This window comes from Pan troglodytes, chromosome 1 (genome assembly GCF_028858775.2).
Source record: "Pan troglodytes isolate AG18354 chromosome 1, NHGRI_mPanTro3-v2.0_pri, whole genome shotgun sequence".
NCBI lineage: Eukaryota > Metazoa > Chordata > Mammalia > Primates > Hominidae > Pan > Pan troglodytes.
In genome coordinates this window covers 230,020,971-230,044,942 of record NC_072398.2, presented here as the reverse complement: position 1 = coordinate 230,044,942, position 23,972 = coordinate 230,020,971, and the positions used below count along the sequence as shown (strand labels likewise).

General features: G+C 60.2%; 1 protein-coding gene across 2 annotated transcripts in view; it reads right to left on the bottom strand.

Moving 5' to 3' along the window:
• CFAP74 (cilia and flagella associated protein 74) overlaps positions 1–23,972 on the bottom strand; it is an 88,853-nt gene that overhangs the window by 46,522 nt on the left and 18,359 nt on the right. For both annotated transcript variants that reach the window (XM_024355833.3, XM_024355834.3), the window contains exons 6-14: positions 23,693–23,797; positions 10,851–11,024; positions 9,774–9,884; positions 8,814–8,916; positions 7,517–7,674; positions 5,177–5,378; positions 2,913–3,068; positions 1,429–1,602; positions 276–394 (exon numbers count right to left, since the gene is read on the bottom strand). In XM_024355833.3, the coding sequence (XP_024211601.2) occupies positions 276–394; positions 1,429–1,602; positions 2,913–3,068; positions 5,177–5,378; positions 7,517–7,674; positions 8,814–8,916; positions 9,774–9,884; positions 10,851–11,024; positions 23,693–23,797 (1,302 nt within the window). The remainder of the gene's footprint in view (positions 1–275; positions 395–1,428; positions 1,603–2,912; positions 3,069–5,176; positions 5,379–7,516; positions 7,675–8,813; positions 8,917–9,773; positions 9,885–10,850; positions 11,025–23,692; positions 23,798–23,972) is intronic.

Here is a 23,972-nt window from a genome sequence, read left to right as displayed (position 1 = left end):
AAAAAAAAAGGCAACAAAACAAAACAAAGAAAAACAAAAGGAAACTTGGGCAGCCAGGCAAAAGCTCCAGCCATTCGTGAAGGGAAATGGGCTTGGTCTCGGACGACTTTGACACAAGAAGACAGAGGAGCCCCCTCTACAAAATCTTCGTGAAAATCGGACCTGAGGGCTTATGCCCAGATAGAGCCTGTTCCAGCCGTTCTGAACATGAAGGGACCTATGAACCTCCTGCTGTCCCTGCGCCGCGTCCCTCCCTGTCTGAGCCGTCCTCTTACTCGACGTGGATGAAGTCCCGGAGGTGCCCCTCCACGCCCACCAGCTTGCAGTAGTTGATCGTGTAGGTGGTGTTGACCAACGTGATCTTTTTCTTGTACACTTTGCCAATATCAAAGTCCTGGGAAAGGCCGAGGTAGCAGCTTCAGAGCGGGTCGGAGGGGGCTGTGCTGTGAGCACCGAGGCAGCTTTGCCTCAAGGTAACCGCTGGTGAGCATTTGCCAACTAGGGAGAGGTTCCCAGGGAACAATTTCCAAGGTTTCTCCCAGAATCGAGAAGGCCCCTGGGGTGCATGAAGGACAGGTCTGGGGGTGGAACCTGTCACATAAGAGCCTTCGCCACTTGAGGCAGGACGGGGCCTTGCTGGGGCCCGCAGGTGGGAGTGAGAGAAAAGGCTCAGACACTGTGGGTTCCAAGGTGGGTCCCTGACTCCATGGATGGACTTGAGCTGGGGTCAAATGCAGGAGCCCACAGCCCGCTCTGTCTTGCAGAGTTCGGCGGAGGCGTCCAGGCACCAACCTCAGCCTCACATGTTCCCACCCTGTCCCTGCTACATCCCTGTCCCGAGGTTCAGGGGACCCCCACTGCCCCAAGTGGCAGAGGGCTTTCGGGGCCACGGCACCCCCATTGCTCAGAATTTGGCCCTCAGACTGGCGTCCAGCCCTCCATGGGGATGGGGCCCTCTCCCTCCACCTCCTGGAAGAGAAGGTCCACACTTGGGCCTGTGCCTCCTGAGGAAGCCCCCGGGTTTTCCAGCGTTAAAAAGCGAAAGGCAGGCCGGGCGCAGTGGCTCATGCCTGCAATCCCAGCACTTTGGGAGGCTGAGGCGGGCAGATCGCCTGAGGTCAGGAGTTCGAGACCAGCCTGGCCTACATGGTGAAACCCCGTCTCTACTAAAAATACAAAAATTAGCCAGGCGTGGTGGCAGGCGCCTGTAATCCCTGCTACTCGGGAGGCTGAGGCAGGAGAATCGCTTGAACCCAGGAGGCGGAGGTTGCAGTGACCTGAGATTATGCCGTTGCACTCCAGCCTGGGTGACAGAGTGAGACTCCATCTCAAAAAAAAGCAAAAGGTGTCAGGGGTTGGGCTGCGGCAGGGCTCCCCTGCTGTCCCGTGCTGCTGCCTGTCCCGTTCCTGGCCCAGCTGCGGGCTCACCTGGAAGTGCAGGAGCTCCGGTTTGCTGTTGAAGGGGCGTCCTTGGAACTCACGCCCCCACACCACCTGCTTGTGGACCACCCTGCTCCGCAGCCGCTCCACCGTGCGCTCCAGGATGTCCTTGTCCATCTTTGTCCCGCCCACGGGCTTTCGGTCCACGTCCTCCTTGGGCACCTGGGGGTCACAGAGACAGAGGCTGGGGCTGTTAGCGGCTCCACCTGGGCAGCGCCGGTGGCAGCTCGGAGGCGAGGGTAGCGATTAGCAGAGCACGGACAGCCCAGCCCCACCGGCTGCCACCAGCACCGGAGCTGGGAAGAGCCCCATGGCCCGGGGAGTTGCTCTGAGTTGCTCAGAAAGGCCCTGAGGGACCGACTGACTTTCTGCTCCATTGACAAGGCAGGGACCCCTCACTTCCGAAAAAGAGGAAACCAGGAAACAAGAGCAGACAGCTCCAGATTCAGGTGGATTTCTGGGAAATGATGTGGAGGGGGAACTTTCCAGATTGTTAAATCAGGACAAGAGGAAGGTTTTGAAAGGTTCTGCAGGAAGCAGTTTTCTCGAGCGGGCAGTGTCAGCACACACTGGGCTTTCTCAGATGAAAAGCCGCTTCCCTGGCCAACACCAGCAACCAGGAAGATCAGAACTGGAGTCCTGAACTGTCCCTTCAGAAGCTGCTTGGACTCTGCGTGGGTCCTGGCTCTGGGCTGTGGGCTGTCCCTGCTGGTGCCCATGCCCAGCAGCCGGGCAGCCTCCTCCCTGGCTTCCCGGGGTGGGGGGGGCACTTGGGACCCTCCTCTTGTCCAGAGGCAGCCTTCTCCCTTGGGTGTCCCCAGTGGGCAGGTGGTGGTTCTGCCTGGCCTGTCTTGTTCACCACCCCGGTCAGCCCGGCATCCCCAGAACCAGCAGAACCAGGTGGCTTTTGCCCTGACAGTAGAGGTGGCCAATGCTTACAGAAACCGGGCGGCGGGCATTGCCCTCCCACGTGGGATAGGGCCACAGCCTGAGCCACACTGCTGCAGAGACCGTGTCTTGCTGTAACTGCTCTTTCAGAGGCAGAAGGACCCCAGCGCCAGATGGTGCATGTTTCTTACAAAAGGCCGTCAAAGAAAGTTTGCACGCTTCTTCTAGAAAGATGCTTCTCCAATAGTACACGGAGTAGCTCAGAGTCATTCCCTCAGCCTTTCAGCTTTGGAGCCCCACCGTCCCTCCCCGTTACACCATGGTGACCGAGCTGTCTGTCAGGGGGAGCTTGGGGTCGTCGAGCACGCGTGGTGCCCTCCAGGCTCCGCGAAGAGGGAAAGGCATGAGTGTGGAGAGGGAGGCGGGGGGCGTCCACACGCAGGAGAGGGTGGCGGGAGATGGTAGGCACAGCCAGGAGAAGCCTCAGAGCAGCTGGTGTGGCCGGGGCAGGTGTGGGAGGTGGCGAGCCGGTGACAGAGGGCCGGGGTCCGTCTGCAAGCGTCTAAAGGAGCAGGAGCTGGTACCTGGTATGGCTTGTAGTCTTCATTCCAAAGCCCAGAGATCTCGGGCTCAGCTAACGTTTCCTCCTCTGAGCTGGCCCCGGGGTCCCCCTGGATAAGCTCACTGGAAACGACTTGCAGCAACCGAGAGGGCCCGGGGCCTGCAGCAGCCTCGTAGTCCTGCAGTCGGGGAGAGGAACATCGCGAAGACACGCTCATGACAGAGAACAGGGAAGAGAAACTCGGCCCAGCCCCCGCCGGTATGGCCCGCTGCCTGCCCCCGTTCTTCTGCCTCATGTACTCTGCATGGAGATAGCGGTGCACACGGTTTTGTAACTTTTTCTACTTGAAATATAAGCATTTTAATACATTATTAAATATTTTTCTACAATGCTCAGAAGAGTCTGCAAAATATTTCCTTTGATAGGAAAATGTTCTAATTCATGGACTGGCATCCTTGGCGCCGATCCTCAGGCACTCATCTGTTCTCATTTTTTTTTTTTTTTGAAACGCAGTCTTGCACTGTCACCTGGGCTAGAGTGTAGCAGCGCGATCTCAGCTCACTGCAACTTCTATCTCCCGGGTTCACATGATTCTCCTGCCTCAGCCTCCCGAGTAGCTGGGATTGCAGGCGCCTGCCACCACACCCAGCTAATTTTTTGTATTTTTAGTAGAGATGGGGTTTCACTATGTTGGCCAGGCTGGTCTCGAACTCTTGATCTCATGATCCACTCACCCTAGCCTCCCAAAGTACTGGGATTACAGGTGTGAGCCACCGTGCCTGGTGCAGTTCTCATTTCTGTGGATATAAGCCATGCCTGGGAAAAGCCCCAGGCTGACCCCAGGAGGATGGCTGTGGTGGTTTCCTCAGAATGAGTTTGGGGACGGAGCCTTGCCCATCTGCTCTGGCTCTGTCCCAGGCCTGCTGGAGAAGGGGGAACTGGGCCGGGTAGACAGGGTTCTTCTTCCTGGGGACCATCCTATGGAGCGACAGACAGGAAGTCTGGACGGGGCCAGCGCATTGCTGTCACTGTGACCTGCATAGTGACACAGGTGGTGCCACAGAAAATCACAGGGAGCAGCTCACGGGTGGGGGTGGGGGCAGGGGAGGCTTCTCTGGAGCAAGGAGGCACAGCAGGGTGCTCCCGGCAGAGGGATCGGCGGGTGCAAAGGCCCCGGCGTGAGACGGGCAGTGAGGGGTGGATGTGGCAAAGGCTCGGCCCAGGCACTGGGAGCCTGGGTAGCAGGAAAGGACCTTCTCTGGTGCCCTGAAGGGCACCGCAGAGACCCTGTGGAGGCCAAAGCTGAGGCAGCCCAAGGCTTGCTCTTTCCCAGCAGGGCATCGGTTGCAGCAGTGACCTTGACCTTCAGGTTTTGGGGTACACAAGGGCAGAGACTGCAGCACTGTGCCAGACTCAGGAGAGGACCATCGTCCCTACCCCACACCTTTAGGGAAAGGTAAACTAGAAATACATTCCCCCAACTGAAGCCAGTTGCCTGCAGCAGCAGTGGACACCAAGCAGGCCCTGGACGTGAGTGAGTGAGTGAATGAGTAAGTGAGTGAATAAGTGAATGTGTGAGTGAATGAATGAATGAGTGAATCAGTGAGTGAGTGAATGAATGAGTGAATGAGTAAAGAATGAGAGAATGAGTGAGTGAATGAGTGAATGAGCGAATGAGTGAATGAGTCAATGAGTGAATGAATAAGTGTATCAGTGAGTGAGTGAATGAATGAGTGAATGAGTAAAGAGTGAATGAGTGAGTGAATGAATGAAGAATCAGTGAGTGAATGAATGAAGAAAGAATGAGTGAACGAATAAAGGATGAGTGAGTGAATGAATGAGTGATAGGAAAGCTGTCCTCTAGGTGCTATCAGGAGTGCTTTGTAGCAGGGTGATCCCAGGCATGTGGTCTGAACGGCTGTGCACATCTCCCTGGCAGGCGGCTGACCCAGCTCTCTACAGGGCCAGGCAAGGTGGTCCTAGCCTGGTGGGCAGCAACACTGCTGGGGGTGACGCAGGGTCTGGTGGGCACACCGAGACCAGGAGGACACTGGACCCTTGCTGGGGATGCTGCGGCCATGGGCCTCTCTCATGTGGTGGGTCCGTAGTGTGTCTTGTCCCCTTGTCCTTGAGCTGAGTGGCGGCCACTCGGCGGGCTCAGCAACCCCCTGCAGGTGGCCATGGTGCTGAGGTCCTCAGAGGATGTCTCACCACGCCTGAGCCCTGAGGCCCCACCTGCCCTCCACAGGTGTGCAGCTTCTGTCCACAGGAAGGCGGTTTGCTCACCAGTGTGGACGTGTTGGTTGGGACTGTGGTCTTCTCCTTGCAAAAGTCAGAAATGTAGTTCCAGGTCTTGTCCCTCAGGGTCGGCCGGTGCCTGGCACTGGTGGGGGGATGCTGTTTCTTCCTCTTTTCCTCCTCAGCCCCCTCTTTCAGAATCCGACTGACGATCTCCTGCTTTCTGAGCTTCTGCTCCTCCTCAAAGGCCCTGCGTGGAGTCGCTTCTCAGATGAGTGCAAGAGGCCCCCTGCCTCCACCTTGCCCCAGGTGAGACGGCGCCCAGCGGCCCCTCCCTAGCGCCCTCCTGGGGGCTCCGGTCCTGCCCAGCAGCCCCAGGTGAGACAGCGCCCGGCGGCCCCTTCCTAGCGCCCTCCTGGGGACTCCATCCTGCCCAGCAGGGCTCTTGGGGTGGGAACTTCCTGGTCCTGGGGCTAAACGCAAGCTCCAGTGGGAAGCAGATGGGCAGAGGCCAAGCCAGAGGTTCCAGGCTTAAACCCCAGCCCTGCCCAGCCCTGCCCAGCCCTGTCCAGCCCTGCCCTGCCCAGTCCATCCCTGCCAAGCCCAGTCCTGCTCAGTCCTGCCCAGCCCTGCCCAGCCCAGCCCTGTCCAGCCCAGCCCTGCCCAGCCCAGCCTAGCCCTGCCCAGCCCTGCCCAACCCAGCCCTGCCCTGCCCTGTCCAGCCCTGCCCTGCCCAGCCCAGACCTTCCCAGCCCAGCCCTGCTCTGCCCAGCCCTGCCCAGCCCTGCACTGCCCAGCCCTGCCTTGCCCAGCCCTGCCCTGCCCAGCCCAGCCCATCCCTGCCCAGCCTAGCCCATCCCTGCCAAGCTGTCCTGTCTAGTCCTGCCCAGCCCAGCCCTGTCCAGCCCAGCCCTGCCCAGCCCAGCCTAGCCCTGCCCAGCCCTGCCCAACCTAGCCCTGCCCTGCCCAGCCCAGACCTTCCTAGCCCAGCCCTGCTCTGCCCAGCCCTGCCCAGCCCTGCACTGCGCAGCCCTGCCTTGCCCAGCCCAGCCCAGCCCAGCCCTGCCCAGCCCTGCCCAACCCAGCCCTGCCCTGCCCAGCCCAGCCTTGCCCAGCTTAGCCCTGCCCTGCTCAGCCCAGCCCATCCCTTCCAAGTCCAGTCCTGTCCAGCCCTGCCTAGTCCAGCCCTGCCCAGCCTAGCCCTGCCCAGCCCAGCCCTGCCCACTTAGCAGCCCAGTCCCCCAGCAGCCTTGGCTGCCCGGAGGGCTTCTTCCAAGCCCTTGTTTCTAGGCTGGCGTGGGGCTGCCACTGAGAGTAGCACCAGGGCTAAAGATGTTCATCCACTCACTGCAGCTGCACTTCCCGGGTGCCTCCTACATGCCAGGCCTGCGCCAGGCTAAGGGATGTATAGGCGGTGGAGCCGCTGCCAGGACCCCCCCGTCCAGGTGGGCAGGCTGATGGGTGGTGGAGAACTCTGATCGTGACTCAGGGGGGTGGGGAGGAGGCACTCAGGGCTCTGTGGCACCCAGAGGAGGATGCCTTGCCCAGTGAGAGGGCCAGGAGCCCCCGCCCAGGCAGATCCTAAGCAGTGATTGGCCAGGGCCGTGGACAGGGAGACTGGGATGGGGAGAAAGGGCCAGGCTCCCGGGATGAGGGCAGCTTCGGGCAAAACCCAGGACAGGGTGGTTTGCGTGGAGGTCACTGGGGAGCGTTATGGGCAGGGCTGGGAAAGGCGAGACTGAGTGGGAGGGAGGGGCCTTGTAGGAACCTGGCCCCGAGGTCTGGATCTCAGGAAGCCCAGTGGGGCCCGTGGGTGGGGGGTCCGAGAGGGCAACATGGGCCCCCGTTTGGAGAAGAACAGAGAGTGAAGCCAGAAGCAACGTGTTCACCACGGACCCAAGCTGGCAGGAGGTGGTCTGAGGGGCCAGGAGGGCCCCAAGGCCGTGGCAGCAGGAAGCCAGGTGGACGGCCCTGGACAGGGAGTGAGCAAGGGCAGGCCCAGCAGCACCAGGTTCCCTGGAGGGGCCTGGTGCTCCCTGGAGACTTCTGGGTGGGCCAGGAAAGAGCCCGCCAGTCCCTCCTTGTGAGAAGTCAGGACAGGAGCCGGAGGCTCTCGACAGGGGCCGGGGTTTCAGAGTCTGGGAGGGGAGAAGGGGCCGAGAGTTGGGCGTGGACTGGAGTAGGGGCAGGGCTGGGCAGGCTGAGTCAGGCCCAGGCAGGGCAAGGGTAGCAGCCTGGAGCCCCTGTTCCCGTGCCCCACAGCCGCCTGAGTGGGCGCCCTGGGAGAGAGAGCAGCTTTGCTCAATGTGAAGCCGAACCCCCTTGGCTCTCCCTGCACCCACTGACTGGGCGGGTGCCTCCCGGTGGCACCTCTGCCACCACCCTCACCTCTTCTGGGCCTCCAGCTCCTGGTGCCGGCGCTGGTGGACAAGGTGCCTGAACGCATCCCTGCCCTGGGCCAGAATCGCCTTCTTCTCAGCCTGGACCCTCTGCTCCGCCAGCTCTGCCTTGGCACGGTCCCATGCTTGGAACTTCCGCAGTGTGTCCTTGGAAACAGAGAGCACTGAGATGACAGCAGCAGCACCCACGGGCACATGCACATGCTCACACCTGCACATGTGCACACACAGGTTCATACATGCAAACCTGCACACACGTGCGCACACGCACACATCACACATGCACACCTGCACACACGTGCACACACATGCTCACACCTGCACACCTGCACACATACATGCACACCACACACGTGCACACATGCTCACATGTGCGCACACATGCTCACACATGCACACCTGGACACACATGCACACCTGCACCCACGTGCACACATGCTCACATGCACACCTGCACACATACGCATGCACGCCTGCACACACATGCACACACTCACACATGCACACACATACACACACATGCAAACCTGCACACACGTGCACATACACGCTCACACATGCACAGCTGCAGACACATGCACACGTGCACACCTGCACACACTCACATGCACACATGCACATCTGCACACACCTGCACACACGCTCACATGCACACCTGCACACATGCACACCTGCACACACACGGTCACACATTCACACACGTGCACACACACGGTCACACATGCACACACACATGCAAACGTGCACACACACATGCTCACACACTGGGCCGTTGAACAGATGTCCTTAAACCAATGTTGACGCCTGCAGATCCTGTGAGAGACCACTGGCAAACTGTCCGCACATCCCAAGCATGGGGCTGGGTGTCCCTGCACGTCACCTGCCCGCCTCTGCTCCTCACCTCTGAGCCTTTGCAGATGCTGTTCCCACTCTTCCCTCCATTTTCCCAGCCTGAATCCCCAGCCTTGGCCCCAGGGCATGGCCTCGAGGCGCCCAGGCCCTCCATGTGTCTCATGAGGACGCCACTGCTTCCCCAACAAGACCAGGCCCCATGGGAGCAGGGCTGGAGTGCCTGCTCCTGCCTGACTCCAGTGCCTGGCCCTGACCCACACGGAACCCATGGGCAAATCTGTGGCACAGGCTCGGGAAGCCTCCAGGGGTCACCAAGTGCACGGGTCAGCCCTGGACGCCAGAGGACACGGGCCTGGCTCCCAAGGAGCAGGGGCCCAGGGACGGACCCCGGCAGGGCGCTGAGGGAGAGGCTGGGTGGGGCTGTGGGGGCCTACCCGGTTCGCGGAGATGCTGCCCTTCAGCGCCACCACCGCATCCATGCGTCGCCTCATGTACTCGTGGCACTCCATCTCCTCCTTCTTCTCTTGCTCTCGGATTCTGAGGAAGGACATTTAAACATTTTTGAGGCTCTGTCACCCAGGCTGGTGTGCAGTGGTGCGATCACAGTTCTCTGCAGCCTCAACCTCCCAGGCTCAAGTGATCCTCCTGCCTCAGCCTCCCAAAGCGCTGGGATCACAGTCATGCACCACCACAAACGGCCACATTTTTAACCGAGGAAGTGACACAGCGATGCCGTGTGGGGTGTTAATTACAGGAGCCTCGGTGCTATCATTTCCACCAGGAATGTGATTAATGGTGAGAACACAAGAGGTGGGATGGGCAAAAGGTGCTGGCGCAGAGGCCAGGCCATGACGACATGGTGGGAACATGCCCTGGAGGGCCAGGCCACGAGGACATGGCAGGAACACGCCCAGCGCATCTCAAGGGCCTCTTCTGAAAAGAAACAGTACCTCAGCACTAAAAATACACACTTATTGGTTTTTGATGATAAGGTGGTGATTCAATAATAAAATCAGGAGGCTGGGTGCAGTGGCTCACGTATGTAATCCCGGCACTTTGGGAGGCTGAGGCGGGCAGATCATCACCTGAGGTCAGGAGTTCAAGACCAGCCTGGTCAACATGGTGAAACCCCATCTCTACTAAAAATACAAAAATTAGCCGGGCATGGTGGCGCATGCCTGTAAACCCAGCTACTCAGGAGGCTCAGGCAGGAGAATCGCTTGAACCCGGGAGGCGGAGCAGTGAGCCGAGATCGCGCCACGGCACCCCAGCCTGGGCGACAGAGCAAGGCTCCATCTTAAATAAATAAATAATAAAATCAGGGCATTTCAAGACAAAAGCAAGTGACCCGTATTCTTGGGTTTCTCCTTAAGGACGTGGAAGGGAGGCCCTACCTTCCCAGGGAGGCCTTCAGGAACCGCACGGCAACCTTGTGGTTCTTCCGGGCGTCCTCCAGCAGCTTCTGGTGCCTGAGCCCGAGCTCCTTCTGGGTGTGCAGGGACTTCCTGTGGGGATATAGGGCCGTCAGAGGGAAACTCGGCATCACACGTCCCATCTGCCCCCAAGCCCTGCACGGCTGGAGCTCGTGTCCCAGAGACGCCGTGGGCCCTTTCGCTCAGCTCTGTCCCGCACGGCCTCCCTTGGGGAGGAGCGAGGGTCCCTGGAGAGCTGATGCCGTGGGCCACACAGATGTCAAACTCTCCATGCTACTGGGGCTCCAGTGCCAGGGAGCCACCAAAGGCAAGGTTTGATCCCAGCTGGGCAGGGGTCTGGGAAGAGGACGGTGCAGGCACAGCAGTGCTGTGGGGAGGGAGGAGGCAGGGGCTGGGGACCTTGTGTCTGCAGCCAGGGCCTGGATTCCACAGGGGTTTGTGGCCTGGGCAGCTGAAGGGAAGGAATGAGATGGGGGAGGGGAAGGGGGTCCCGAGGAGAGAGGCTCACGGCAGGTTGGGACAGCTGGCCTGATGGCCTGTGGAGCACTTGGGGACTGGCCTAGTAGGTGGCCGGGCCCTGGCTGAGCAGGAGACTCATGACAGAGGACGTGTGGGGAATGGGCCTGAGTGCTCCACGGCCACGCAGGTGGGGGCCGTGGGAGGGGTGCAAAGGAGCAGCCAGAGGTGGGGACGGAGCCCAGAGAATGGCCTGGCTGGGAAAAGGAAGGGGCTGCCGGAGGGAAAGGGGAGGGGCAGTCTCGCTGGAGCGTGGCTTTAGTAGCCAGCTTTAGCGGCTGTATGGTGGCTGCAGCATCTTGGGAGGGCTGGGGCTCTGGGCAGGTGCAGGGGAGTGCCTGACACTTGGGAAGGACTCAAGGGCCCGGTGGAGGAGCAAGCTGGGAGGAGGCAGGGAGGGGTGGAGGTGGATCCGGACAGATGTGGAGGGCGAGGCTGAATCTGGAGACCCCTGGGGGAGAGGGCGGAGGGGCTGGCAGAAGCTGCTGGGAAGGGATGGAGGTGGGCCTGGGTGCCGCCTACCTGATCCTCAGCAGCCGGTTCCGCTCCACCTTCCCCAGGGCCTCCTGCTCTCTGCAGAGCTGCTCGGCTGCGCGCACCTGGAGCCGCCGCCCCGTGGCCTCCACCTCCTCACGGTCAGCTGTCCGGAAGGCCTCGAGTCGCCCCTCCTGGATCTCGATGTGCCACATGGTGTTCCTTCAAACAAGAGGCAAAGCAGCTGGAGACAGGCCCCACAGTCATCCTGGGGTGGGGGTTTCGGCATTGAGTTCTGACAAATCCTCCAGGCAGATGTTGAACTCCCCAGATGGGTTAGCTCCCTCCTCTAGGGGCCATCTCCGCTCTGAGTCGCCCAGACACTGAGGCCCGCCCTGCCTGCCTCCAACCTCAGGAAAATCACTATGGGTTCAATCCAGCCCGGCTAGAGCCTGGCCTGCACTCCCGCGTGCCACCTGCCGGCCTGAGGCTGTGTCCGTTGGCTGCGGTGGGTCTGGGGCAGGCCCTGCCCAGCCTGAGGAAGGCCTTCAGGAAGGGACAGCCGTGACTCTTTGGCTGGGCTGGAGGATCCCTGGTGCAAATTGACCGGCACCCAAGACCACCCCTCAGTCTTCAAATGTGCCTGGGATGGGGGCTAAGGAGCGTGGAGTCAGCCAGCCCTGTCCGGGGCCACATGTCCTGGATGACAGGGGACCTGCCTGACCCCTGGTCTTGGGTGAATTTGTCCTCGACTGTGAGTGTGGCATCTGTGGTGGCCCCAGATGACACAGTGCCCCTTGGTTCTTGGCACAACTCAGGGAAATTTCCGGTGAATCTTTAGTTGGAGGAGTGCGTGTGCCGTGGAGGCTCAGGCTGGGAAAGTTCCTTCTGAGGATGTGGACAGTGTCCTTCTAACAGCGGCCAGGTGAGAGCCGCTGGAGAGGCGGCCTGGACAGAGACACCTGGTGGAGGGATGCAAGGAGCCGCTCCTGGAGACTGCGAACGGTTCCACCCGGAGATGCGGCTCAGGCTGGGGCTGGCCACGCGAGGATCAGAACCCTGGACAAGGTCAGACGCAGGCGTTGAGCTGGCATCCTCACTGCATTGCTGACATTCCACGTGACGTGTGCCACAGCTCTGTCCTAGACACCCGTGATCATGTTCATTTCCACTTCCTCTTTCGTTAAAAGCTTTTCCTGTGGAGCAGAGTCCAGTCTCTCTCCCCACTGCAACGCCTGGGGCAGGGGTCCCACCGCCTTGGCCCTCCGTGAATAAAGTCTGCTTTACATCTTTTTGAAAAAATCATGAACATATGTTGAATTGAGATACTCAATGGTTTTCTCTTTTAACGTGTTAATGTCAAGGATTTCTAATGTTGAGCCTTTTTCGGGGCTCCTAGGATATAAACTCCAACTTGGCAAGGGAGGTGTGTCTGCGTGTCTCACACATGGCTGGATTTCAATGTTGAATGTTTGATTTGGGGTTTTCTGATTTGCCTCCTGAGATCGGGTTCTACTTTCCCTCTCTCGTACGCCCACTTGGTTTTGGCATCGAGGTTGTGTCACTGCGTTTTAGAAACTGGGCATACCATGTTCTTTGTTGGGGTAATTTTAAACAGAGGGCTCCTTTCCAGGGAGCATGGGTCACTTCGGATCTCTGGCTGGTGTCCTGTCACGCAGCGCGTTCATTGCTCCCCAAGTCTGGGGGACTCCGCGGAGCTTCCACGGGCGGGTTATTTCTATTCCTCCCTCGCGTGACTCATGAAATTCTTTAATCTGAGGATTCATGCTCCCATCAATTCTGGAAAACGCTCAGTCATTGTTCTGCTGGCTGTCACTTCCCCTGCCCGGTGATCAGTGCTCCAGTGGCAGTGGGAGCTAACAGCTTGCAGGCTTCCCCTGCCCAGTGATCAGTGCTCCAGTGGCCATGGGAGCTAACAGCTTGCAGGGTCTCTTAGTAAAGAGGCAAGACGCTGTCCCAGATGCTGTCGTCGCCCGTTCCTGCTGCTGTAGGAAAACACCCATGACCGGGTCTTTGCAAACAACAGAATTTCATTCCTCAGTTCTGGAGGCCGGGAAGTCCAAGGTCAAGGTGCCAGCAGCTTCGATGGCCTATGAAAGCCTGTTCCTCAAAGGCAGTGCCTGTCTGTGTCCTCACGTGGCAGAGGGACAGAAAGGCTCCCTCAAGCCCTTTTACGAGGCACTAATCGCCCCCACGAGGGCAGGGCCCCCGCGGCCGAATCTCCCAGAGACCCCACCTCTTCCTGCCGTCACCTCCAGGGCGGATTTGGTTTGGACGCGTGTCCCCCGCAGGTCTCGTGTTGAACCGGAGCCCCCAGTGTTGGAGGTGGGCCTGGTGGGAGGTGTTGGGGTCGTGGGGCGGCTCCCTCATGAACGGGTGGGCCGTCTCCTTGGTGACGAGTGAGTTCACGGAAGATCTGGATCTTTGAAAATGTGTGGCACCTCCACCCTCTTGCTTCCCCTCTCACCATGGGAGACACGGCTCCTTCCCCTTCCACTGTGATTGGAGGCTTCCAGAGGCGTCCCGAGGCGTCCCGAGAAGCAGATGCCATCACGTTCCCTGTACAGCCTGCAGAACCCTGACCAATCAAACCTCTTTTCTTCTTATTTTTATTTCTTTTAAAATGAGTCTCGCTCTCTCCGCTCTCTCATGCCAGTGCAGTGGCATGATTTCAGCTCACTGCAAACTCCACCTCCCGGGTTCAAGCGATTCTCCCGCCTCAGCCTCTTGAATAGCTGGGATTACAGGCATGCGCCACCACGCCCAGCTAGTTTTTGTATTTTTAGTAGAGACGGGGTTTCACCATGTTGGCCGGGCTGGTCTCAAACTCCTGACCTCAGGTGATCTGCCCACCTTGGCCTCCCAGAGTGCTGGGATTACAGGTGTGAGTCACTGCGTCTGGCCCAAACCTCTTTTCTTTTTTTTTGAGACAGAGTCTCGCTCTGTTGCCCAGGCTGGAGTACAGTGGTGCGGTCTCAGCTCACTGCAAGCTCCGCCTCCCGAGTTCACGCCATTCTCCTGCCTCAGCTTCCTGAGTAGCTGGGACTACAGGCGCCCGCCACCATGCCCGGCTAATTTTTTGTATTTTTCTTAGTAGAGACGGGGTTTCACCGTGTTAGCCAGGATGGTCTCAATCTCCTGACCTCATGATCCACCCGCCTCGGCTTCCCAAGGTGCTGGGATTACAGGTGTGAGCCACCTCGCCCAGCCACCTCTTTTCTTTATATGACTCAGTGTCAGGCATTTCTTTATAGTGACACAAAGACTGACGAACAATAGCGTTGAGTTCCAGCAGACCAATTTCAGGGGCACTGGCCTTCAGACCAGAGCAGAGGCTGATTGGGAAAGATTGGGATTTTGAGAATGGGAGCGAGGACATTTGAGGGTATCTGCACACATCTGAGCGAGTGCCCCAAACCGCCAAGCCCCTCTGCATATCCGTCCACAGGGAAGCAGCCTTCCCCTCCCTCAAAGGCAGGCTCTGCTGCCTGGGGGCCCCGTAACACCTCCCTGAGGGGCTGCCAGAGCTCCTCATGACCCCCTTGCCATCCTCTCTGGCCCAGATGCTCCCAGGGGCAAGAACAAAGTCTGAACTGAACTGAGAGGAGAAGGATCCCAGAGGAGAAGAATGTAGCCAATCTACACAGCAGGACGTGGGGGAAGGTGTGTGGGAATGAATTCCAACCCTGCCAGACCGCAGAGGAAAGAGCCTGTCCGAGGCTGGCCTGGGCATCTGATGTGGACATGCCACCAGCTCACCCACCCACTGCAGGCGGCTCCCATCACAAACTCAGCTGATCGAGGAAACCTGGACCCAAGAGAGACCTGCACCGCAGAAAGCTAGATGCCAGAAAGTCATGCAGAAGAAGGAATCCAAATGTTTGGAGAGACAACCCGTTGGAAAGTTTGTTGTTGCTGTTGTTGAGATGGTGTCTCGCTCTGTGGCCCAGGCTGGAGTGCAGTGGCGCAGTCTCAGCTCACTGCAGCCTTGACCTCCTGGGCTTGCTTAATCAATCCTCCCACCTCAGCCTGTAATCTTGAGTAGCTGGGATTACAGGTGCACGCCACCACACCCAGCTAAGTTTGGTATTTTTTGTACAGATGGGGTTTCACCATGTTCCCAGGCTGATCTCAAACTCCGGGGCTCAAGCGATCTGCCCACCTTGGCCTCCCAAAGTGTTGGGATTACAGGCGTGAGCCACTGCATCCAGCTGTTGGTGAGTGTGACGGTGAGTGTGACCACATATAGAAGACATGTTCTTCATTATGGCTCCAGTGAGGAGAGTCCTGTGCCCTTTGAAAGCACCGAGGGGCACTCCGGACTGCGCGGGGGCCTGGCAGGGATGTTGCCTTTGAGGGGCTCCCTGTTGCCTTGGGGCGATGCTGGACCTGGGAGGGGTGGTGGAGCCCTGGGGTGCTGCTAGGCCTGGGAGGGAGCCGGGCTGGTTCCTCGGTGGGCAGCAGGGCAGCGTGTCTCAGCGGGGATGGGTGGAAGGGGTTTGGGGCGGTGGTTAATTGATTTTGGGGTCCCTAGGGCTGAAGTAGATGGGGACCCCACTCAAGTCCAGTTTATCTGAAGAGCCAGTGTGGTCAGTTGCAGAGGTGATGATGAAGGTTGGAGGCTGGAGAGATGGGACCCGGCTGGTTTTGAAGATGGAGGAGGAACGCAGGCAGCTTTGGAGCTGGAAAAGGCGAGGACATGGATTCTCCTCGGAGGCTTCCGTGGGGAACCAGCCCTGCCCACACCTTGACTTTAGCCCAGTGGGACGCGTGTTGGGCCAGTGACCTCTAGAACTGCAAGCTCATGAATCCGCGTCCTGCTGAGCTGTTAGGTTTGTGGATTTGTCACTGCAGCGATGGGACACGGGTGCAGTCAGGGAAGCCTCAGAGCAGGCTGGGACACAGCACCAGCGCCCTGCCGTGGGTCCCATGTGGCCAAGCGGGGTGCACACAAAGCCTCCTCTTCGTGCTGAGCTGGGCGTGGGAAGGCGTCACGTGATGAGGCTGCACAGAACACGCGTGTCGTGCTGAGCTGGGCGTGGGAAGGCGTCACGTGACGAGGCTGCACAGAACACATGTGTGGTACTGAGCTGGGCGTGGGAAGGCATCACGTGACGAGGCTGCACAGAACACGTGTGTCGTGCTGAGCTGGGCGTGGGAAGGCGTCACGTGACGAGGCTGCACAGAACACGTGTGTGGTACTGAGCTGGGCGTGGGAAGGCGTCACGTGACGAGGCTGCACAGAACACGTGTGTGGTGCTGAGCTGGGCGTGGGAAGGCGTCACGTGACGAGGCTGCGCAGAACACGTGTGTCGTGCTGAGCTGGGCGTGGGAAGGCGTCACGTGACGAGGCTGCGCAGAACACGCGTGTCGTGCTGAGCTGGGCGTGGGAAGGCGTCACGTGACGAGGCTGCGCAGAACACGCGTGTCGTGCTGAGCTGGGCGTGGGAAGGCGTCACGTGACGAGGCTGCGCAGAACACGCGTGTCGTGCTGAGCTGGGCGTGGGAAGGCGTCACGTGACGAGGCTGCGCAGAACACGCGTGTCGTGCTGAGCTGGGCGTGGGAAGGCGTCACGTGACGAGGCTGCGCAGAACACGTGTGTCGTGCTGAGCTGGGCGTGGGAAGGCGTCACGTGACGAGGCTGCGCAGAACACGTGTGTCGTGCTGAGCTGGGCGTGGGAAGGCGTCACGTGACGAGGCTGCACAGAACACGTGTGTCGTGCTGAGCTGGGCGTGGGAAGGCGTCACGTGACGAGGCTGCACAGAACACGTGTGTCGTGCTGAGCTGGGCGTGGGAAGGCGTCACGTGACGAGGCTGCACAGAACATGCGTGTGGTACTGAGCTGGGCGTGGGAAGGCGTCACGTGACGAGGCTGCACAGAACACGTGTCTCGTGCTGAGCTGGGCGTGGGAAGGCATCACGTGACGAGGCTGCACAGAACACGTGTGTCATGCTGAGCTGGGCGTGGGAAGGTGTCATGTGACGAGGCTGCACAGAACACGTGTGTCGTGCTGAGCTGGGCCTGGGAAGGCGTCATGTGACGAGGCTGTGCAGAACACGCGTGTCGTGCTGAGCTGGGCATGGGAAGGCGTCACGTGACGAAGCTGCGCAGAACGCGTGTGGTACTGAGCTGGGCATGGGAAGGCATCACGTGACAAAGCTGCGCAGAACACGCGTGTGGTACTGAGCTGGGCGTGGGAAGGCGTCATGTGACGAAGCTGTGCAGAACATGCGTGTCGTGCTGAGCTGGGCGTGGGAAGGCGTCACGTGATGAGGCTGCGCAGAACATGTGTGTGGTACTGAGCTGGACGTGGGAAGGCGTCACGTGACGAGGCTGCGCAGAACACGCGTGTGGTACTGAGCTGGGCGTGGGAAGGCGTCACGTGACGAGGCTGCGCAGAACACGCGTGTGATACTGAGCTGGGCATGGGAAGGCGTCACGTGACGAGGCTGCACAGAACACGTGTGTCGTGCTGAGCTGGGCGTGGGAAGGCGTCACGTGACGAGGCTGCGCAGAACACGCGTGTGGTACTGAGCTGGGCGTGGGAAGGCGTCACGTGACGAGGCTGCACAGAACACGTGTGTCGTGCTGAGCTGGGCGTGGAAAGGCGTCACGTGACAAGGCTGCGCAGAACACGCGTGTGGTACTGAGCTGGGTGTGGGAAGGCGTCACGTGACGAGGCTGCGCAGAACACGCGTGTCGTGCTGAGCTGGGCGTGGGAAGGCATCACGTGATGAAGCTGCACAGAACACGTGTGTCGTGCTGAGCTGGGCGTGGGAAGGCGTCACGTGACGAGGCTGCACAGAACACGTGTGTCGTGCTGAGCTGGGCGTGGGAAGGCGTCATGTGACGAGGCTGCACAGAACACGTGTCGTGCTGAGCTGGGCGTGGGAAGGCGTCATGTGACGAGGCTGCACAGAACATGTGTGTCATGCTAAGCTGGGCGTGGGAAGGTGTCACGTGACGAGGCTGCGCAGAACACGCATGTGGTACTGAGCTGGGTGTGGGAAGGCATCACGTGACGAAGCTGCACAGAACACGTGTGTCGTGCTGAGCTGGGCGTGGGAAGGCATCATGTGACGAGGCTGCGCAGAACACACGTGTGGTACTGAGCTGGGCGTGGGAAGGCGTCACGTGACGAGGCTGCGCAGAACACGCGTGTGATACTGAGCTGGGCGTGGGAAGGCGTCACGTGACGAGGCTGCACAGAACACGCGTGTGCTGCTGAGCTGGGCGTGGGAAGGCGTCACGTGACGAGGCTGCGCAGAACACGCGTGTGGTGCTGAGCTGGGCGTGGGAAGGCGTCACGTGACGAGGCTGCACAGAACACGCATGTGCTGCTGAGCTGGGCATGGGAAGGCGTCACGTGACGAGGCTGCGCAGAACACGTGTGTGGTACTGAGCTGGGTGTGGGAAGGTGTCACGTGACGAGGCTGCACACAACATGCGTGTGGTACTGAGCTGGGTGTGGGAAGGCATCATGTGACGAGGCTGCGCAGAACACGCGTGTGATCGCTCACGCCTGCCTCCCACCACCGAAGCAGCCTCCACCAGGCAGGGCTCTGCTGCTTCATTCATGGGAGAGGCCCAAAGGCTTCGGACGGCGTCTGGCACGCAGTGGGCGCCCTCTTACCGCGTGGGGAGGACGGGTGAACGAGAGACTGTATCTAAGCCACCAGCACAGATCGCAGTGGGCGCCTCGCAGCAGCCCCTGGGCACAGGGATGGGACCTGCGCAGGCGCTGAGGACCGGGAGGTGGTGTGAGCGGGCAGGGTCGTCTCTAGGGCCTTCTTTGGGGGTTCCTGGAACCTGCTGGCCAGGAAATGCCCGTGAGTCCACAGACGCTTCTGCCAGCCCATGGCCCCTTGCGTGCAGAGATGCTGGTCCTGGGAGAGCTGCGGGTGAGACACATGCGGCATCCCATCTCCAAGATGATTCCAAGGACCCTCGGCTGTTCATGCCTGAAGCCCCTCCACGGGGTCTCTCTCGGGCTGGCCTGAACACCCCAAGCCCAACCCCCTGCCCAGACCACGACCCTCAGAAACCGAGACCCTCAGAAACCGAGACCATCACGCCTGCTGCCTTAGGCGGCTAAGGGCTGGGCTGGCCTGTTCTGTGGCTGCGGATGACGCGCATGGTGTGGCAGCAGGGACACGTGCTGGGGAAGGTTCAGGTGCTGTTTCCAGAACCCAGTTTGGGTCCCGAAGCAGCGGCCAGCCTCGTGGCCGCCACCTGTCCCAGAGCCACAACGGAGGCCTCCCGGGGCCGACGCTGGAAGCAGGGACCACGCTCTCCAAGCTGCCCCTCGCACACACCCATGCTATTTCGTTTCTGTGCCCTCTCCGTTGGGCTCTACCGCTGGAAGCCCCCGTTCTAGAGGGAGGAGGCCTTGAAGAGAGACCCTGCAACAATTCCATTGACTGGAAGTTGAAGCTGCACCCAGCCATCCAGTGCCCCTTGTGCCCCCAGTGCCCAGAGACGACAAAAGGAGTCACCACATTGGCCACGGAGACCTTGACTGCGAGAGGGAGGGGGCGCTGCCTCCAATGGGACCCAGCGGGAAAGCGCCTGGAACCCGGGGACCCTCGGGGGCTGGCACAGCCAGCCGTGGACAGACATGGGGGCACACAGGACACACAGCCGCGGACAGACACGGGGGCACGCAGGACACCCAGCCACGGTCACACGCGGGGGCACGCAGGACACCCAGCCACGGTCACACGCGGGGGCACGCAGGACACCCAGCCACGGACAGACATGGGGACACAAAGGACACCCAGCCGCGGACAGACACGGAGGCACGCAGAACACCCAACCGTGGACAGACACGGGGGCACGCAGGACACCCAGCCACGGACAGACACGGGGACACGCAGGACACCCAGCCACGGACAGACACAGGGACACAAAGGACACCCAGCCACAGACAGACACGGGGGCACGCAGGACACCCAGCCACGGACAGACACGGGGACACACAGGACACCCAGCCACGGGCAGACACGGGGACACGCAGGACACCCAGCCACGGGCAGACATGACACGCAGGACACCCAGCCACGGGCAGACACGGGGGCACGCAGGACACCCAGCCACGGGCAGACACGGGGACACGCAGGACACCCAGCCGTGGACAGACACGGGGGCATGCAGGACACCCAGCCACGGGCAGACACGGGGACACGCAGGACACCCAGCCGCGGACAGACACGGGGGCACGCAGGACACCCAGCCACGGGCAGACACGGGGACACGCAGGACACCCAGCCACGGGCAGACACGGGGACACACAAGACACCCAGCCACGGTCACACGCGGGGGCATGCAGAACACCCAACCGCGGACAGACATGGGGGGCACACAGGACACCCAGCTGCAGACAGACACGGGGGCACGCAGGACACCCAGCCACGGTCACATGCGGAGGCACGCAGAACACCCAACCGCGGACAGACATGGGGGGCACACAGCACACCCAGCTGTGGACAGACACGGGGGCACGCAGGACACCCAGCAGCGGACAGACACGGGGGCACGCAGGACACCCAGCCGTGGTCACACGCGGGGGCACGCAGGACACCCAGCCGCGGACAGACACGGGGACACGCAGGACACCCAGCCGCAGGCAGACACGGGGACACGCAGGACACCCAGCCATGGACAGACACGGGGACACACAAGACACCCAGCCATGGTCACACGCGGGGACACGCAGGACACCCAGCCGTGGTCACACGCGGGGACACGCAGGACACCCAGCCGTGGTCACACGCGGGGACACCCAGGACTCCCAGCCGTGGTCACACGCGGGGACACGCAGGACACCCAGCCGTGGTCACACGCAGGGACACCCAGGACTCCCAGCTGTGGTCACACGCAGGGACATGCAGGACACCCCGCCAGGGACAGACACGGGGACACACATATGCATGAGCCCCATGCCTCAGGCTGTGCCCAGGAGCTCCATCGGAGCACCCTGCAAACATCCGCTGGAGTGAAGTCCTAGAAAATTTAACACTGGGTGGAGAGCAGACCAGAGGTTGCCTGGTGGGGTGGGGCAACCCACTGAAGATATGCAGGGAACGTTCCGGATGCTTTGTACTGCATGCAAATTAGACCCAGATAAAGCTGACTTAAAGGAAAGTCCACGGGCAGTCCGGCAGCAGCCGGGCCCACAGGAGGAGGGCGGCAGGTGGGCTCCGGGCGCTCGGGGCCGCCTGCGGGGAGGGATGGGGCAACTACCTGCCCGAAATGAGGGTGGTGGGAGGCAGGGTTCACACCATCAGAGAAGGGGGGTGAAATAGACCTGCGGCTTTGGTTGCAATTGGAATTACAGATGTGAACGGGTGGTTTTCAATACAGGCAGGCAGAGCTGCGCGCGTTTCCCACCTCTGTCTACTGACGATTAAGGGTCTGGGTCCAGGCAAGGGCAGGGAAGAAGAAGGGAACCTGAGCCTCTCACTGTGCCCGAAAATGCCCACAGAGCGGCAGACACGAACGCAGGATGCGGAAGGACGCCACCGCCAAACGCGAGGCGGCTGGAGCACCCAGACCAATCCTGATGGGCCGGATCATACCCGCAGGGACACAGCACCCTCAGCCTACACGGAGAGCGATCACGGAGGGGGAACGCTCCCCTAACGGTGGAAAGCCAACTAATAGGAAGGGATGGTGCAACTGGAAACTCACCCCTTAGAAGCCATCACAGCAGGAATGAATTCTGGCAAGAAACACGGAGGGATGCCAGCGCTCGTGTGAAAGGGGACACGGAGCGGGATTTCCCAGCCTCAAAGCTTCTGCCCACAAGCTACGCATCAGTTTCCAAGGGAACAGCGTCGCTGCACTGAAGAAGCCAGCGGCCCCACAGTGGGGCTGGCAGCCATCATGTGTCCCATGAGAGGACACTCGAGGGACTGGTCATCACCCCCAGGGGCATCGAGCACAGGCGCTGTGCGGGACAGCCCCTGGCCTGCAATCCTCAGAACCGCAACGTCCGCCTGTCACAGAAGAACCGAGGCTCCTTCTGACTGGGGGAGGCGAGGGGCCACCCTCGACACAACGCCACATGGGCTTCAGGCACGGCTCTGGGATGCGGGGCCAAGGGGCACAGGGGGTCTTGGTGCCATTCTGCAGCTCTTCTGTAAGTTCGGAATTGTTTCAAAATAAAACTTTATTTATTTATTTATTTTTGAGACGGAGTCTCGCTCTGTCGCCCAGGCTGGAGTGCAGTGACGCAATCTTGGCTCACTGCAAGCTCCGCCTCCTGGGCTCACACCATTCTCCTGCCTCAGCCTTCCGAGTAGCTGGGACTACAGGCGCCTGCCACCACGCCCGGCTAATTTTTTGTATTTTTAGTAGAGATGGGGGTTTCACCGTGTTAGCCAGGATGGTCTCGATCTCCTGACCTTGTGATCCGCCCGCCTCGGCCTCCCAAAGTGCTGGGATGACAGGCGTGAGCCACCGCGCCCAGACATTTTTTTTTTTTTAAGAGTCTTGCTCACTCTGTCGCCCAGGCTGGAGTGTGGCAGTGGCGCAATCTTGGCTCACTGCAACCTCTACCTCTGGGCTCCAGCGATTCTCCTGCCTCAGCCTCCCGAGTAGCTGGGATTACAGGCATGCACCACCACGCCCAGTTAATTTTTGTATTTTTAGTAGAGACAGGGTTTCGCTATGTTGCCTGGGCTGGTCTTGAACTCCTGACCTCAGGTGATCCACCGGCCTTGGCCTCCCAAAGTGTTGGGATTATAGGCATGAGCCACTGGGCCCAGCCCAAAAACTTGTTTTTTTTTTTTTTTTTAAAGAAGTGGACAATCACAGCAACCTAGTAAAGTGAGGCCTTCTGGGGTTCATTAGCCCTGTGAAGCCCCTCACCCTGGCGCAGGTGCTGCTGAGCAGTGAGGGGGGCATGACAGAGCCAGTTGTCAAAGGAGTGTCGCAGGGGACAGTGTTCTCCTCCACGCTCAGCCACAGCTGGTTTCAGCGTCCTGTCCTCCCCTGCACCCCTCCCACTGCCCACACAGGTGGGGCCACAGTGCAGGGCACTGGACACCAGCTTGGGTCGTGACTATATCACAGCGAGCGCGGGTCAGAGACTGGGCCAGAAACTACATCACAGCAAGTGTGGGTCAGAGACTGGGTCGTGACTACATCACAGTGAGTGCAGGTCAGAGACTGGGTCAAAGCTCAGTGGTGTCTTCAGTGGAGTGAGGCTGAGATGTTAGGTCTCATGAGGGCTGGCGGCATGGGCACTCTTAGGGGTGGGGTGGCCTGAGGCCTGCACTCAGCCCTCTCTGTGCCTCCTGCCCTGCCCAGGCTGGAAAGCTTAGGTCATCCCGGGCACGTGCAGGGTCAGTGCTGTGGATGTCATGGACCTGGCTGCAGCTCCCGGGGCTGGGGGCTGTGTGGTTCGGGAGTCCTACTTGAGGTCAGCTCAGGGTCCCCTCAGTCGCCCTGAGCAATTCGTGCACCTTCCCAAACCCCTTCTTGCCAAACTCGCCGAAGGCAACTCGACGCATCCAACCCAACTCCACAGGAAAGCATTTAGGACGAGGCAGCTGTCTCTCTCCTGGGTTTTGAAAACCCAGCTCACTGTTCTGTGGAAGCACAAAGCATGAGAAACGAGGAAAGAGGAAAAAGAACCTGATTTTGGAGTTCCTAGGAACATAAACAAACCCAGAGAAACTGAAAAAGGCAACGTGAAGACTAACCCTTCCAACCACTGCATTCACCGAGTCCCCTTTCCACTTCCCCGCAGTTTGCCGGTCAGGTGCAAAATCCCCCAGATCTTGCTCTCTGCCCCCAGATGGGAAGGACTCGCACCGTTCTGGGGCCTGCCTGCTGCCAGTCCCAGCTGCACACCGACTCACTCGCTCTCCTTCAGCATGGCCTCAGTCCTCGACTGCAGGTCTCTCTCGTTCTCCAGCTCTGCAAATAGGCGTCTGGACACGGCCTGGAGACGGCCCACAGTGGCCCTGCAGTGGTGAACGGACAGGCCGGGCGTGTGTCAGGCCTCAGTCATCCAGGGGCCATCCAGGTTCACCTGGCACTCCCTGGCCTCCTCTCCCTCAGGAGGGAAATCTTGGCACTGGGCCACCTAGCCGATGGAGTGTGGGGCTGGCGGGAGGCTCTCCACATGCCCCTTTCCGC